The sequence below is a fragment of the Seriola aureovittata genome, chromosome 4, assembly GCF_021018895.1.
Source record: "Seriola aureovittata isolate HTS-2021-v1 ecotype China chromosome 4, ASM2101889v1, whole genome shotgun sequence".
In the NCBI taxonomy this organism is placed as follows: Eukaryota; Metazoa; Chordata; class Actinopteri; order Carangiformes; family Carangidae; genus Seriola; species Seriola aureovittata.
The window spans coordinates 4,428,492-4,444,730 of NC_079367.1; the positions used below are offsets into that span (position 1 = coordinate 4,428,492).

The following is a 16,239-nucleotide window of genomic DNA, read 5'->3' on the forward strand; positions in this document are numbered from 1 at the left end:
TATAAATTAAATATATATTGGTAACATATATGGTCACAACATCTTAAACCATATTAAAAAAATCATAGATATTTTAATATATGCACATATACAAATTTTACTTTGGGTATTTCATATTGAATTTAACATATATATTATATTATATTATATTATATACAATGTGTGTGTGCATATGTTATAAACTTATATCTTCATATATCCAGAGAATCTGTTTCGGACTAGGTTGAGAAGTTGATTGACAGACCTGCACCTGGTGGCCTGAGTTACCCAGAATGCATCTCTCTGTGAAGGTGAGGACAGTTATGGACATGTATACCTCTTTGTAGCCTGAAGTCTGAACATGTAGTTCTTTAAAATATGTTTGTTTTCTTTTTCAAGTGTGAGTTAAAATATGAACTAAGGCGTTGACGTCGCTTCATAATTCTCTAATATGGGCGTTAAAATATTACCTGCTGAGTACCAGGTAGTGGGCGTGGCCGCCCTCGCTCTCTGTACAGGCAGATATCTTGTAGAGAGCTGTCAGACTCACCTGGACGATCAGAGAGGAGGCAGCTCGGCCCCGGAGGAGAGAGAGAGGTTCCAGGTACGTCCGGCCACAGGAAGTCAGTCTTTTATTTTGAACTCTCAGTTACTGGAAGCGTGAGGTTTACAACTCTCACTCCTTCACAGTTCATGTTAACATTTGCTTTTCCGGCAGTTGTACAAAAATGAGAGGGAGATACAAAAGAAGGGACCCGAAGGGAAGAAGCGACGAGACGACGGACGGCGCTGGGCTCTCTCCTCTCCCGGGACAAACCGCGGCGGGTTCAGCCGAACCTGACGCACCTCCTCCGGGCTGCAGGGTCCAGGATCTGTCCGGCGGCGGCGGCGGTAAAAAAGGTACGAAAACCTGATCTGGAAATATAATTACAAGTTCAATGGCGGCGATAGTGTGTGTGTGTGTGTGTGTGTGTGTGTGTGTGTGTGTGTGTGTGTGTGTGTGTGTGTGTGTGTGTGTGTGTGTGTGTGTGTGTGTGTGTGTGTGTGTGTGTGTGTGTGTGTGTGTTTACCTGTCAATTAAATGTAGGGTGTAAAAAATACATTTTTCTGTGAGAAATAGTGGATTAAGTTGCATAAGATGAAAAACAAATAACGTCCAGTAGTGTGTTTTTAAAAGGATGAAAAAAATATGAGCAAACTTTTGCCTTCGAGGCCTTTTGATGTCCATTACAGCAACTCAAAGAGCCACATCCTCGTAGTATCAGTCTCAGAATGAAACTATGTAAAGGTAGTTTGAGCATTGCCAATTAAACAGAAAAACAAAGTATTTTCATATTAATAACAATCTTTCCGCAACAAAATAGTTGCTGTCATCATAATGGTTGGCGAAGAATAAAATGGAATTAATTAAAGGTGAGGTACCTGTAAATTGTACTTACAGTGCTGGAGTAAATACACTTAGTTACCAGTGTCGGGTCTATGACGGTCGATCGGGCGCACTGGGACAAATCCTGGTCTTCTGCCACGTCAGTCAAAAAAAAATCTATAAGGCTTTTACCAGCTCTGTTTGTTTCTGAACCACCAGCAGCACAGCCTGGTCCCAGTGTGTGAGTCCTAGAGACTTGATGGTTCATCATTGAATGTTTCCTCTCCAGGTGCACACTGTTCCCTCTACGGCGGTGACAAGGTTTACCTCGGAGTCCGAGTCAAAATGCCCGTGAGGGATCTACTTAGGAACGTCCGCCTCGCCCGAGGCTGGGAACCGCAAGACTCTCAGGTAACGTTTTCATCAATATGGGAAAACTCGGTCTCAATACAGACATTGTCGGAGTAAGATTAGGCTTGTTTGGTTTTGGTTTGGTTTTTCTGTTACACAACTCCAGGTAGATGGTTTCCTGGTTGGTTGCTGCACCTCTAAAGAAAGAAAGGGAAAAAGGAAGAAGCCTGAATAAATAAACAAAAGTCACATGGGCTCATTAATAGATTCAATTTTTGATTCAGTTTTGTTTTTCTTTAAGTGTCTGGCTCGGTTACAGATTGTTGCAGCGAGGGGAAACGGATGCAAATAAAGTTCCTGTAACTTAAGCAAATTTTAAGGGAGGTCCTTTTATTTTGTCCCTCTGTCTTTTGTGCAATCCTGAACAACATATAGTAAAATATGAGGACACTTTTCCTGATGAGTGTCATGGGAACCATTTAAATAAAATTAAAAAATATTGAGAATCAGCCACAGGTGCTTCAGGTTTCGTGCTCCGTCCGTCCCTGTGTTGGTGTTTCACCCACAGATGACGCGTTGATGACTTGTTCTGTTGAGTAATGAGAAACATTTTACTCAGGAAGAAATTTCACAACAATTTCAATAGAAATCATTTCAACATTGATATTTCTTTTAGATTTATTTATACAATCCTGATTTAATTTTTTTGATAATCTATTTTTGAAAGAAACTTTGCAGAACAGCCACTTAAATGTGGGATTAATCTCCTTGATGGTGTTACTATCATAACCATTGGAATTTTAAAAAGAAATCCTCACATTATTGTTTAAATGTGAGGATTAATTATCAGGTTTAACTGTCCAACAATAAATCTAAAACAACGGAAATCCCCCTTTTTTTCCCACCTGATCACCTGGTTGCTGATTTGTCCTCGACACTGTTCAGACCAGCTGAGATTAGAAACAGATGAATGTCGGCCTGTGTTTTATCTGCTTGTCAGAACTCAACTTTATCCTTATTTTGATGATACCTTGAACGTCAGAGTCCGTCTTCGTAGTCGGTCGAGCTTATATTCATGTAACCTCACGAGGGTTTTTCTTGGAGGAGCCTTTTCAGTGCATTGATTTGGTTTCAACCAGAAGATTATCACCGACTCCAGACCTCAAAGAGTTTCCTTCTGTGCGTTAGACATAAAATCTTTACTTACAGTAAATATGAGCCCACCCTCTCCCACCATACCGTGATGTACTTTCATGTTTATGTCTGAGAAGAATATAGAAAACTACTTGTACTGATGCAACTGTTGTTTGTTTTTTTTTCCCTTTGCAGGAGACATGCAGCAAAAGAGTCAAAGGTCAGTAAAACCAGATTCATGACAGTAATCTAGGCGTCTTGTTGTGTAGATTTTTGTTTCTCCTGTAGCAGTTATTGACCCCACAGTGCGTGTAGCATGACGCCAGCTGAACTCTGCTTTGTGGACAAACATCCTGTATCGTTCTCTCAGATTGAAACTTGCGTGTTTCCTCCACAGGGGACAAGAAACGAGTCAAAACTCGCTCAGGATGCCGAACGACCAAAGTGAGTGTTGAAAAACACACGGATCCCGGCTCCTGCCAGAGGGTTCCTCCTGCTTTATGTAAACATCAGGTTTATGAAACGCTATAAATCACATGACAGCTTCTGGAGCAGTTCAGATAATACCACATACTTTCACTGTTGTTGGTTTGCAGATAAAATGCCCCACCAAAAGCCTGGAGGAGCTGGCAATCATCGTGGAGGTGCTGGAGGAGGATCTCAGGACCGGCAACACCTACCGCTCCTCGTCCCAAACTCTGTCCTCCTTTGACCCTCCAGTGTCCCCTGAGTGGTCTCCAACTGGTGAGATCCACATTCATACGGCTCCTCTTTGACATACGACCTTTATGAATATGTTAACATGTGGTATCTCCGCTCCACTGTGCAGGCTACAACAGCGAAGAGTCAGATGAAATGATCCCCAGCCCCCGGTCCTACATGAGCTACTCCCCCGGCACAGCTGAGTACTACAAGGCCCCGTCGCCTCCTGTCTTCATGCACGCCGGCCTTCAGCCTCCCGGCGCTGCGAGCGTGGGGCGAGACGACAGAAGAGGGGAGGAGTGGTTCGATCCCATGAACCACGACTGGAGCCTGAACAGCTCGGCGTTCTTCTGGACTCAGCTGCAGAAGGAGGAGAGTCAGCTGAGGGACGTCTCTGACGCAGTGCTGCTCGCCACCGACGAACACGGCAGAACGTAAGTCGAGTTTATCTTTGCACTGTCTTCAGGTGTTTGGAGGTTTTATTGTGCATGAGGGGAAAAACAAGTTGTATAAAACCTTTTGTGGGTCCAGAGGGAGCTGAAGTGATGCCCCTTGAGTCGGCGTTGGTTGGTTTGGGCTCCAGAATAAGAGCTAGCGCCTCGAGGCTACATTAGCCACTACTAGCATAACACACCTGAATCTACAACCAAACTCTCAGCGGGTGAGTTGCATTGTGGGTGATGTAGGTGCCAGGTTTTGGCAAGAAAGAAGAACGTGTGAAACAAAAAAGATGATATCAGGTCTTTATTTTTAAACTGTCCATCATGAGTCAGACGATGTTACAGAAGTGCATTAACACATTTTAAACAACTGAGAATCGAGGTTATTTAGAACGTGACAGATTAGTACAAATATAATAATACATAAAATAAAATTGTGACATTTTTTAAACAGTCATATACAATCATATTAGCTCTAAGTTTCTGTATAAAACATCTTCATAGGTCTTTATCACAGGAAATAGATGTAAATAAGGAAATAAGTGACGGCTGAATTCCATTTAGCTGCTTCGGTGTCAGGGACCTGGTGTTGTTCATGCTGCTTCACTGAGACACTTGACTGGAACAGAGCCGTCGTTAATGTTGTTGGTAACACCTGAGCTTATAGTCATGTGACCGCTGTAGAAAAGAGTGTGTGCTTCAGTTTGTTGAGGTCACTCGAGCCTGCAGGCTTCCCCGCTCTCTCTGCGTACTTTAGGAAACACTTCTAGCTTTACATGTGTGCTGCCTCTTTGTGTGCTTGTCCCCGCAGAGCTCTCCATAAAGTGGCGTGCGTTGGAAAGAGGGCGCTGGGCTACGCCATCGCCAAAAGGATGGCCGCACTCAACAGCCTGGACCGGAAAGACTCTGATGGAATGGTACGTTTCAGATTTACGTCTCTAATTTCTCTATAACAATCTGTCAGTATCAGTATTTAATGACGTCTATTGATTTTACCAAACATCTTACAGGAAATTCTGCACACACAAAGATGCTTAAATACTTGTAAAACTCATATTTGGGATTAATTTGTACACAAACAAATGTATTAAGATAATAATATAGATTCCAAGAAAATGTACAATTAGCTTACGATTTAGCAAAACTGCTAAATCTTAAAGATACTGGTTGAATTAATTCAGTTTACTTAATATATTATGGCATAATAAAGATGTATGTTATATGTTTTTTACAGCTACATTTACTCTAGTTGTCAAATCCTTTATCAATAACCACTTAGTGTTTAAATGTCTGATGGAGACAGATGCTGCTGCTGGACAATATGTAGTTTAATGTTAGTGGTCTTCTCCTCCCAGACCGCCCTCCTGCACGCAGCCAATCACAATCATCACCTCATGGTGGCAGATCTGATCCGATTGGGCGCCAACGTCAATGAGACGAACAACTCGGGAAAGTCCTGCCTCCACCTCAGCGCTGAGAAAGGCTACATCCGAGTCCTGGAGGTTCGAGCCCCGTTCTCTGTTCATGTGGCATGTGGTATCTCAAACACGATGATGCGCCTCATCGTTGAGCTGCAGGATTGTTAAAATGGCATTGACGTGTTAAAATAATTGATTACCAGTCAGGTGACACGTTTCCTGTTTGTTTCCTCTCTCCTCGTTACAGAAATGTTTTTAGGCAGCTCACAGTTGAGCCTTTGCCTATTTGCTTTAAATGAGCAACATGACCGAGTAAGTTATCCCAAACCACAAATATCGTTACTTCTGATCCGGACTAACAGGTTATTCAGGTCCCTGGATATTTGTTCTCATGTCATAAAGGTTTCATCTCTGCGGGAGTCGGCAAACAAAAATCTTCAAAGGGCTCAGACAAAAAAAGCTCAGACGAAAAACTAACGGAGCCGGTTTTGTAAGACACAGCAGCTGAGCACATCATCAAGTGTCATCATTTTAGATATTCTCTCCTTTTAACATATTTTACTGATGTTATGTGTCGAGAGAAGATGTTTAATATACGTATGATGGACGACTCACGCTGTGTGCGCCGTAGAGGACAATGAGGATCGTATATCGCTGCGTGGGGTTAAAGGGTACAGGAAGGGAAAGTGAAATAATTAGTGAATTAATTATTTCAGGCTCTCATGGGTGAGGCCAGGTAGCATCTTTGGAAACCTGTCATTATGATTCCAAGCAAATGCACTTTAATTGTGGTGTCAAGATTTTTCACACCACAAATCATGTATGGAAGAACCTGTCTCTTCTGTCGCCTTCATTTTTAAACTAGAGCTGCTACAATTAGTTGTTTTAAATGAGCTATTTGTTAGTTTTACTATTGCTACATAGCTAACGTTAGCATTTACAGCTGTTTACTTGTCAGTCTTTCTCAAGAGCTTCGGCCATCGTTGCGTTTACAATACAAGAGGTTATAATACGTCCCCTGAGCAGCGCTGCTTCTTCAGAGCTGGATGCTACAGTGACACTCTATTGGAAAGTTATGAACCGGGGCTAGCTGGTTAGCATGCTAACTTCAGTAGAAGACGAGAACTGATGGAAACCAAAGCAAAACATGAGCTTCGGCCATCATTGCGTTTACAATACAAGAGGTTATAATACGTCCCCTGAGCAGCGCTGCGTCTTCAGGGTAGATTGGAGGCTGCTGGCGGCGGCTCTGAGGTTTGATGCTGAACTTTTCTCCAACATTTCTTAGGTAAACAGCTGTTAATGGTAACGTTAGCTGTGTAGCGATAGCAAAAACTTACAGGTAGCTCCTTTTTTAAAGATGTCACTTTGTGCCTCAACAATGAATCATTACAACAATCAGCGGATTAATTAATAATGAAATTTCATCAGAAACGATCATTGGCTCCAGCACTATAGTAGATACAGTACAACTAGCTGCCACAGCAGAAGACACTTTCACTACAGCCGCTCTGAAGGCAGCAGGTATGTCTTCTTTGAATTCCACACATTCCCAGAGCATTATTCAACCTGCTGGAGCAGGTGGGTGCAACTTAATTAAACGTTATGCATCCTTCACCAGCCGCACAAACATCTCAAACTGGGAGATGGTGATGTTGTAAGAACTTGTTGGAGAAAAACACGGTTCACACTGGAAAACTCTTAGGAAAGTTTATTTTTTCTTATTTTTCCACCGGTCTGTCTCCGTCCCTCTGTGGTACCGTCAAGTGTGTCCTCAAACATGGCGGCGTGTTTTATTCCAACTCGGGCGAGAATATATTTATGTTTGAACTCCATTTCCCAAAACTGTATGTCAATGTTTTGAAAGCAGATGAGAGGAACGTTTGTTGGTTTGTGGTATTCCTTTAAATCTATACTGTATTTCTGTGAACTCCTATGTTTAACTAGTGTGTATGTTTTCTTTTAGGTTCTTAAACACACGATGACGGACGGTGTGTATGTTGACGTGGAAGCCACTGATAACTGTGGTACGTACTGTAACCCTTCAAAACCTCGAGGCCTCAAAATTATAATGATGATGAACTTTATTTACAAAGCTGTTTTTCCAAAACAGAGGTTTGCAAAGGACTTAACAACTTAGTTAGTTATACATAAAATTTTAATAAAAGAATAAAAATAAAAACACGGTTAAGATATATTTAGTTTTATTTATTTTGGACAATTTAAAATACACAGAAAATGATAAAGAAAACAAATAGCATGTAGAAATATCACAAAATTATAAAAATACAAAATAAATATACACAAAAATAACGTGACCACATAAAAATAGTCAAAATATATATTATAAAATTAACAGCAGTAATAACAATAACATCAAAATAAGAGCAGAAAATAGATTCAAACAAAACAAAATAGAAAAAAGGGGTAAAAGAAAGACATGGGTCTAAGTGAAATACAAATAAGGTGCAGTAATTATATATTTTTTTAAAAATGAAATGTTAAAGAGTAAGATGTGGATACAGGGAATGATGAAGGCCGGTAATCCAGATGTTTCTGTGTTCTTCAGGAATGAGCGTCCTGCAGTGTGCGTCCGTGGCCCTGAAGGCCACAGTCTGTGAGCTGGAGAACAGCAAATCCCCCGATCACACCAGGCTGCACACGCTGCGGCAGGAGCAGATGATGGAGACCCTGGAGTGTCTGCTGCACATGGGCAGCTACCTTCATACCATGGTATGTCGCTCTGGAATAGCTTTTCACAAAGTATTACGTATATCATAATATAATCTATGAAATCATAACTGATCTCAGAACGGTAGAAGCTGAGTCCAGGACAGATTGATAAACTCCGGTCCCTGTCAACTGGACTCGGTCACGTCCGTGAAAATGACAGGAACTATATTTACAATATTTGACCTTCAGTAACTTTACTGTGCAGAATGATTTATGTGAGTTTGACACTTGAAGACTGTTCTTACATTCATCTACTGAAAGTTTCTCTGAAATGAAATATATTTACATATTTATAGATTCTCTTAAAAGATTCTCTTCATTTATATTAATTGAATAATTTATGAATTTATTTTCATTTCCTTTGTGTTATTTTCTAGTTTGTATTTTGTGTTTTATCAGAAACTCAAGTTATTTATTTGCAGGCATCAAATAACTCAATGGCCTTTGTGTCTCAAAGATTTTTGTGACACCTTGCCATTGAAATGATGAAATTCCTGACCTGGTAAAGACCGAAAACTGAGTTCTCTTACAACGTGACCTGGATCATGTTCCGTTATGTAGGAACTACATGTGAATAAGAAGCTCTTTACAGAAGCAGTAACCATGAACCAGCTGCTGCCGTTGTCTGGCTGTTCCCTCACAGCGCAGCAGCAGTTGTAGCCAGAGGACATTCAAACAGATTACACCGTGTCGAAAACATGGAGAACAGTTGTCCGCTGTTTGTCGTTTAGCTTTTTTGCGGGGGAGTGACACATAGCGAAGAGTCACTGTGAATTTGAAACGAAATGTTACTCACAAACATTCACAAAGACACAGGTCTGGTCCCTCCCTGCTCCCGTATGGTAGTTGTGTTGTGGAGTATGTAATTGTAAAGTGCTGCAAAGCATGCTGGTATGCTTTTGAAGTGTCATGCAGAGCGATTTTGTGCAGCAGCAGTTGCCAAGTTCTGCATAATGATGATAAGTAGACTCACAAGCTGGTTGAACAACTGAAGTGAAATTTACTCGACTTGTTTTTGAACGGACGGGTTTATTTATAGACGTACACGCCGTCTCTCCTCCGGAGGAATGCTTTGTTCCAGAGTGAAAAGTCCTGACAACAAGGGGAAACATGACATTGGACATATTTCCATTTGTCATACTTTTTATGCCCTCATTTCATCTTATATAACACCTGACCCTAAAATTAGCATGCTAGCGTTAGCATTAAGCCCAAACCAGAAAGCTATGAGAACATGTGACGACATAGAACTGATCCTCACAACAGAGTTCAGTGGCGTCTGTGTCATCTGCATGCCAGTCCTCAGTCATAGTCATAGCACGACCTGCCGGCGACCCCCCCCCCCCCCCCCCGCAGGCTGACCACCTCTTCGGTCAGAAAATCCTTAAGATGAGGCTTTATGGTAAAAAAGTTGTGAGATTTCACCGAACAGCGTGCAATGTTTCGGCATAAAACAGGAAGTTGTCGTTGGGGGACTGGGCTGCTGGAAAACGCCAGCACCGACGACATGCAGACGCTAATTGCAGCTTTTATTGTTTTTATAACTTTGGAAGTTATTCCTGAAAAACATTGGGACCAGTATTGCCTTATTTATTTTTTTATTTTTTTAACGTTTGTTATAGGAATATAGAAAAGCTACAAGAGGTTATTAAATGCATTTAGATATTTGTATGTTAAGTGATTATCCAGAGACTTCCCATCACTAATCATTTTCTCCCTCTCGTCCTCAGGGAAGCCGGAGCTTGCGACCTACAGTGGTCTGACGCCCCGGCTCGTCCGCCCGGCAGGGCGTTTTGGAGACCCAACAGTAATGTTCTGAGTTGGTTCAGGCTTGAATTCGTCACAGAGAGACCATAGTTAACGGGGTTGTTTTCTCTCTTAAGGATGAGTTCAGGCCTGTTATGTAAAGCATCTGATGTTTTGTGTGTGGTAAAAATGCCTGACTTGCAATCAGGTGTTTATCGTAACCTGCACAGAAACATCCGATGCCCATTAGCTGGTTTCTGTGAGACTTCCATTGTTTGTTACGTTGGAGTAACAAGTTGTCCTCATTCAGTGTCTGTGGAGATCCAGATGTAAAATCCTGTGAGAATATTTTAGAAACAGTTGCTGTTTATTGTCCAGGTTTTTGTCCAGACCTGGACAATAAATATGTGAATAAAGATTATTCTTTTGTCTGAGATTCAGAGCCATAGATTTTACATATTGGATCTTTTGTACTAGAGGACATGAAAAGTTTTAGTAAGTCTTGTATGGTGATGGGTTGTAATTATGGTTTCATTTCACTGCCTTCACATGAATGCCCTTTTTAAAAACACAGCTTTTAACCAGTCACGTTCCGGGAGGTTTTGGGTTTTGTTTGGTTTTTTTATGTTTAGCTAGCTTAGCTCGAACACCGGAGGCAGGAGGACGAGTGAAGGGCAAAGACGCTTTCCAGCGTATCATCTGTGTTTGATACGCAACAAAACATTGTGATTTGCAATTAGCTTGTCGAAATCCTGAAGCTTTAGTCAATTTCCTGGATAATTATCAACAACATGTAAACAGACAGTTTCCCTCCTGCCTGTAGTCTTTGTGCTAAGCTAGGCCAAGCATGTCCTGAGTCTCTGAACACAGAGATTAAAACTGATAATAACCTTCTAAACTAACTTGTCAAAACAGCAGATATTGATATTATTTTTTTATGTCAGTGTATTCCTTTATAACTATGATACAATCATCCTTTTAAAGGCTTAAAATATTAGTCGTACTCTGAGCAAAAAACATTGTGACGTTCTCGTGCCACCGTGTTCACTGTGGTGTCTGTTTCTGAGATGCTCCGACTCGAGTCAGCTGTTCACTCCCTCCCTTCATCTGTGAGTGGTCGAAACGTTTTGGCTCATCGTGTGTTTGTTATTGTTTAAGCCATTTATCAGGTGTGTGATGTGCCTCAGATCAGTTGAAGCCATATGATCTATTCAGTCTGATAATCTAATTTACTTTAAAGTGTATCCTGCTTAAAGTCGTGTTGTTGTTGTTGTTTTTTAAATGATTTGTCTCAGTTCTCAATAAGCTTGTTTTCTTGTTGATTGTTTTTTATTTTATTTTATTTTGAGTGAGTATCATTCTCTGGGTTTGACTTTGCTCAGCCAAAGATGCTGTTAGGAGGTTTAAGACGTTGGTGGTGGTGGGCAACGGTGGAAAGGATAACGCCACATATAAATGTAGCTGCTAGTATTTTTGAAGTTATAAGTCATTTAGTTGTAGACCATAGTGAATATAAAATGTTCTGATTTATTGTTGTTATATGGTAGAGGTATAATTTCCTGTTCAGTCGACGTACCGGCCGTTCAGGTTGTCCTGTTCTTATTTCTCTGTGTAGCCGACAGTAGCCGTCCACCTACGACTCTATGAGTCAAGCACTTTGGTAAAACTTGTGGAATAAACAATTTTCATCTGTTCGTCAAGTCCTAAACTTTTTATGTAGCCGACAGTTTCCCCTGCAACTCTTTGTCCCAAGCACTTCGGTACAAGTCCTGTTGTTCTTAAACGTGCTTTACAAATAAAGTTTCCTTACACTTTGCATTGGAAAGTAAGAATCCATCTAACAGCACCGGGTCTGTGTAAAAACCACAGAACAAATGGTCTTCCTGCCAAGACCTTCCCGGGCTTAGGTCACGTGTTTGTGCATGCGCCATAAACGTCGTTGTTCATCAACACCATATAGTTGATCCAATGAGTGGTCAAGTCCAAGTTAAGTATTGTAGCACTTAGGTAACATTTGTTGTGGACTTTCACTTCATAGTTTCACTGTTTGTACAATATAAGTTTTTATACTCGTGTGAGTTGTTTTGTACGGAAGCCGAGAACGGCCATGCCCCTTTTTTATTTTTGCACTGTTTTTTCTCGTTATAACGACTTATTATTTCGTTATCTCGATATAAAAAAGATCGTTATCTTGTGATAACGAATTAATTATTTCGTTATCTCGATATAACGAAGGTCAGGTGTGATGATTGTGTGCTGGATCGGACCATCCTCAAAAGGGGCATGGCCGTTCTCGGCTTCTGTAGTTTTGCATTTGTTGTTGATGATTTTCTTGCAGTTTCAACAACAATAATCCACAGGACAGATTTTATTTACTGATCAGAGAGAGAGAGATCCACCAAAAAGTAATCAAGTACTCACGCTTGAAAGAGTGACATCATTTTGTTCCTTTACAGTATCTTACATCTTAATATATGGCATCTTGCTACTTAGATTATAATGTAAGGTCAAAGGTCAATTAATTTTCTTCTGAAAGTGTAACTGATCACTTAGGAGCTTGTTTTATCTTGTTTATACGTGTCAGTTTAAAATGAACTATTGTTGAAAAGCTTTTACAGTGGGAAGGTTAAATATGAGAAGAGTGCAGTTTAACTGTAGAAACCTAATTAATTGACTTTAGCTGAAAGTTTTTTGGGTTTTTTTTGCGGCATCAGATGAATCATGCAGATTGTCATAGTTTTGGCAGAGCTGTTCTCCAAAAAAGAAATGATCTCATAGTTTCAACCAACAGTTTGTCTGAATGTTAATAACACGTGATACAAACATTTTAATTATTAAATTATTAAGTTAAATTCATGTAATCATGATTGGCAACATCTTCAAACTTTAAAGGGCTTTTTTTTAACATATGTAGTGATTCACATTGGTGGTGGATATTATAATTCATGCTTCTGTAACAATATGTGCACAATCTTATTTTTTTATCTCATATCAATAAAGTTCTGGGTTCAAAAAACTTTGCTTTTCAAATTATTTTTTATTGCTGGAACTGAAGGTACAAATCTCTAAAAAATAAATAAATAAATAACAGGAAAACTTTGTGGTATATAACATATGATTTTAGAATTATAGAGATTTTTCCACTGTTACACACATCCATAGAAAACATTATTATTATTAATTTTATTTTTTTTAAAGCCCCATTAGCCCCTGTTTTAATCACAGAAATTTGCCTTTGGCTTCACCGGCTGGATAAAACACGTCATTGTGACTAAGAAGTACAATAATAAATTAACACAACACGCACAGTACAGACAATAACAGACACGTCCTGTAAACGTTCTTGGTTGCTGATGAACAGGATCGGACACAAATTGTTGAGTTTTCTGTTAATAATAAATAATAAAACGTGTATCGAGCAGCTGTAAGTGTTTCTTCACTCTCTGTTTTATTTTGTGTTTGCCACTGTGACCTAGAGGATTCATGGCACCTGTACTGCTGACTCTCAGATTTACACTAGTCCTATAATACACCTGTGGTTACTTACATGAAAATGTAATAACTCCAATTAATTCCAATCTTATAGTCTTATTCTGTTTTAATAGATGACAGATTTTGTATAATCTGATTCACAAAACTCAGCCAACATTATTACACATCTTTAAAAATGTCAAGCTGTAACAACAAAGAGCTTAAAGCTTTCTGAAGCAGTGCACTCCTCGAGCTGTCAGGCTCTTTCATGTGTCTCCTAAGTATTGTCTAGATTTGTCAGGGCATGCTGGGGTGGCGTGGGTAGATGACTGTTCAGCTATGAACAGTTTAGTTCTCAGTGCCAAGGGTTGATGGCCTTTACCTGGGAAAGAGCCTGTTGAAACTCACTTTTTCATGACTTACTGTAACATGAGGCTTTTTGCCAAATTGGACGACCTTATCAGAGATGAGGATCACTCTTCAGCTTACATGGAAATTAAAAACCAGAACAAAATAAGAGATGGAATGTGGAAAAGAAAATAAACAGGTCTTAATTCAGAAAATTAAATCATGTTTTCACATTTGCCTGCATGAGAGCGACCACAGGGAGGGAACAGGGAATGTCTGTGATGTCCACCTGAGGGGGAAAATAGTTTTAGGCTCATCCATCCGGTTGTATATCACAGTCTGATGAGAAATGTAACTGCATGAAGCCGACGTTAGTTGCAAGAGAAAGTCACAATATTTATGATGTGACATTAGATCTAAAATGTAAGTGTAAAAAGCTGAATTGATGTCCACAAATGTAAATGAAAAAAGGTCTAAATATGAAAACTTTTATTAAAAATATTTAAATTGTGATCATTTTTTAAATATTTATTATGGTGGATTTATATTTTTTGTGTTTTAATACATAAATTGTTGTAAATACCGAGTTAGATCTCAATCTACAGTTTATATTGAGTCTTGAAAAGTAGGTTTTAGATTCTGTAATTTGTAGTTTTTTGCAGTTATGCACAGTCTTATGCATGCGGTGGTTTAAACACAACACAATGTGCTTTACAGGCCAATGAGTCACGATAATGAACACACACACTCCCTACACCCACCATCTATTATAATAGTAGTCAGTGATGTCAAAGCAGGAACGTAGGTTGTGAGAATTACCCCGATGTGACATCAGCGGTATGGGTGTGGCCAGAGGCGTAACATGCTCTAAGGTTTCAAACTGCAGAGAGCTGTGCAGCAGTAATTTTCCATCCTTTACACACATGCAGAAAGGCCTTAAACACTCATGGGAACTGCAGCCGCCGTCTGTCCTGACTTCTCTCCATGGTGCTGATCATGTCCTGGACATCTGTGCCACATCTGCACCAGGCAAACGCACGGCCGATCATAGATACAGCTGGGGTTTGTATCCAGCCATGCATATATGTTTAGGTTTGATCATTCATTTGGGGTCATTTTTGTGTCTATCTGATGAATGTAATACCGATCAATAAGTGTACAGTGGGAACCAAAACACTGAATTTGCAAGCCGGACATTTAAACAGCTAAAATGTACTTTAAGCTCTTTAAATCAGATTAAGGTGATATTTCTCTGTAGGTTCATCTCTACCAAAGACATCTTCACATTGTCATTGACATTACTTTTACATCGTCATTTCATATGATGTAATTATATATTTAAAAAAAAATACTGATTATAGCGGCTTTAAAGCTAAAGTTTAACAGAAACTGTTTCCAGAAAGTTTCCACAAAATACACACAATGGGAAATAGTTGCTTCAGTGCTGTGAATCACAAAATCTCTTCCATTGCCGTTGTTGAAATCTCTCAAAAACCGGGCAAATAATGACAAGATAACATCATGGGTAAATGATAAAAGATGGATTTTTTGTAATTTGGGCGAACTGGCCCTTTAAGATGCTCTACACCGGGGTCTGAGACTGTGAGCCTCCCCTCAGACAAATCTTAGTTCACGTGCTTTGTTTCGCTCAATTCCTGGATGCTTATGGGATCATTATTATGTTATTTAATCCCATAAACACTTAACAATGGAGCCAAGATTGCTCCATACTCCTGTCTGACATAACTTGAGACTTAACCAGTTACATAAAAAAGGTCTGTCCTAAAGCTATTATTAGTTTCTGACTCTGGAAAAGTGGGAAAAACAGTAAAAATCTACCAAAACTACTGCATCTCTGAACTGTTTTTAACCAAATCACACACATTTAGGCCGATTTACACGATCTCCTTGTGATATATAATATAAATATAACTCATCAGGGTACCTTTACCTTCACACTAGAACAGACTGTTCTGGCCACCCTGAGGATGGTTTTAAAGGTAGATTTTCAACATGTGATAAATAAGATGAATAAGAATATAAATTTATAAAGGATAGCAGAAATCAGATAAGAGAAGGACACTTTCTCTGCATTTCCTCCAAATGCATCATAATAAATATCAACTACACCTTGTCTTCCTATGCATGCAATAACACGTCAGGAAGGTGTCAATGTACAAATATGTTTTCCTCACGGGCGATCTTTTGAAGCCAGCACAAACAGATGGCATCTAGATTTTAATGCTGTAATTAAAAATGTTCTGGGATATTGAATTCCTGATTTATCGTGCATTTATCAACATTTGAAAACATTTGCATAATCTGCATATCCTGAAGTATTACCTGTTTACCTGTGGCGGCACATGAGGGGATGCTCTTATCCTTTATTCACAGAGTCATGTTCTCTGCATGGCCTCAGTATCTCTTCATCGTAATCACACAGAGCAATGTAAAGCACTTTTATGAAAGCGCTATAGAATATTTCGGAAAGTAACCATCTTGTTTTGCTTCTCTTTCTATTGTTTCTATAATTCTACTGAAGTTAGCATGC

General features: G+C 39.7%; 1 protein-coding gene across 2 annotated transcripts; it reads left to right on the forward strand.

Annotated features, from left to right (window-relative positions):
- Positions 1–505: 505 nt before the first annotated feature.
- zgc:113279 (uncharacterized protein LOC553749 homolog) lies at positions 506–11,145 on the forward strand. 2 transcript variants are annotated; one of them, XM_056373219.1, is made up of 12 exons: positions 506–583; positions 698–879; positions 1,635–1,756; positions 3,026–3,050; positions 3,228–3,274; positions 3,427–3,574; positions 3,660–3,966; positions 4,784–4,889; positions 5,328–5,474; positions 7,357–7,417; positions 7,960–8,123; positions 9,854–11,145. In XM_056373219.1, the coding sequence occupies exons 2-12, from the start codon at positions 708–710 to the stop codon at positions 9,884–9,886; spliced, it is 1,332 nt and encodes a 443-aa protein (XP_056229194.1). In that variant the 5' UTR covers positions 506–583; positions 698–707; the 3' UTR covers positions 9,887–11,145. The 2 variants fall into 2 exon arrangements, with proteins under 2 accessions (XP_056229194.1, XP_056229195.1); XM_056373220.1 differs by lacking the exon at positions 506–583 and having other exon boundaries at positions 593–879.
- Positions 11,146–16,239: the final 5,094 nt, after the last annotated feature.

What these genes read in the sequence shown, in the direction of transcription:
- zgc:113279 (XM_056373219.1), top strand. Translation starts at nt 708, where the DNA reads ATGAGAGGGAGATACAAAAGAAGGGACCCGAAGGGAAGAAGCGACGAG. An exon ending in ACCGACGAACACGGCAGAAC is followed by an intron (nt 3,967 to 4,783) that starts GTAAGTCGAGTT and finishes TTGTCCCCGCAG; the next exon opens with AGCTCTCCATAAAGTGGCGT. An exon ending in GGAAAGACTCTGATGGAATG is followed by an intron (nt 4,890 to 5,327) that starts GTACGTTTCAGA and finishes TTCTCCTCCCAG; the next exon opens with ACCGCCCTCCTGCACGCAGC.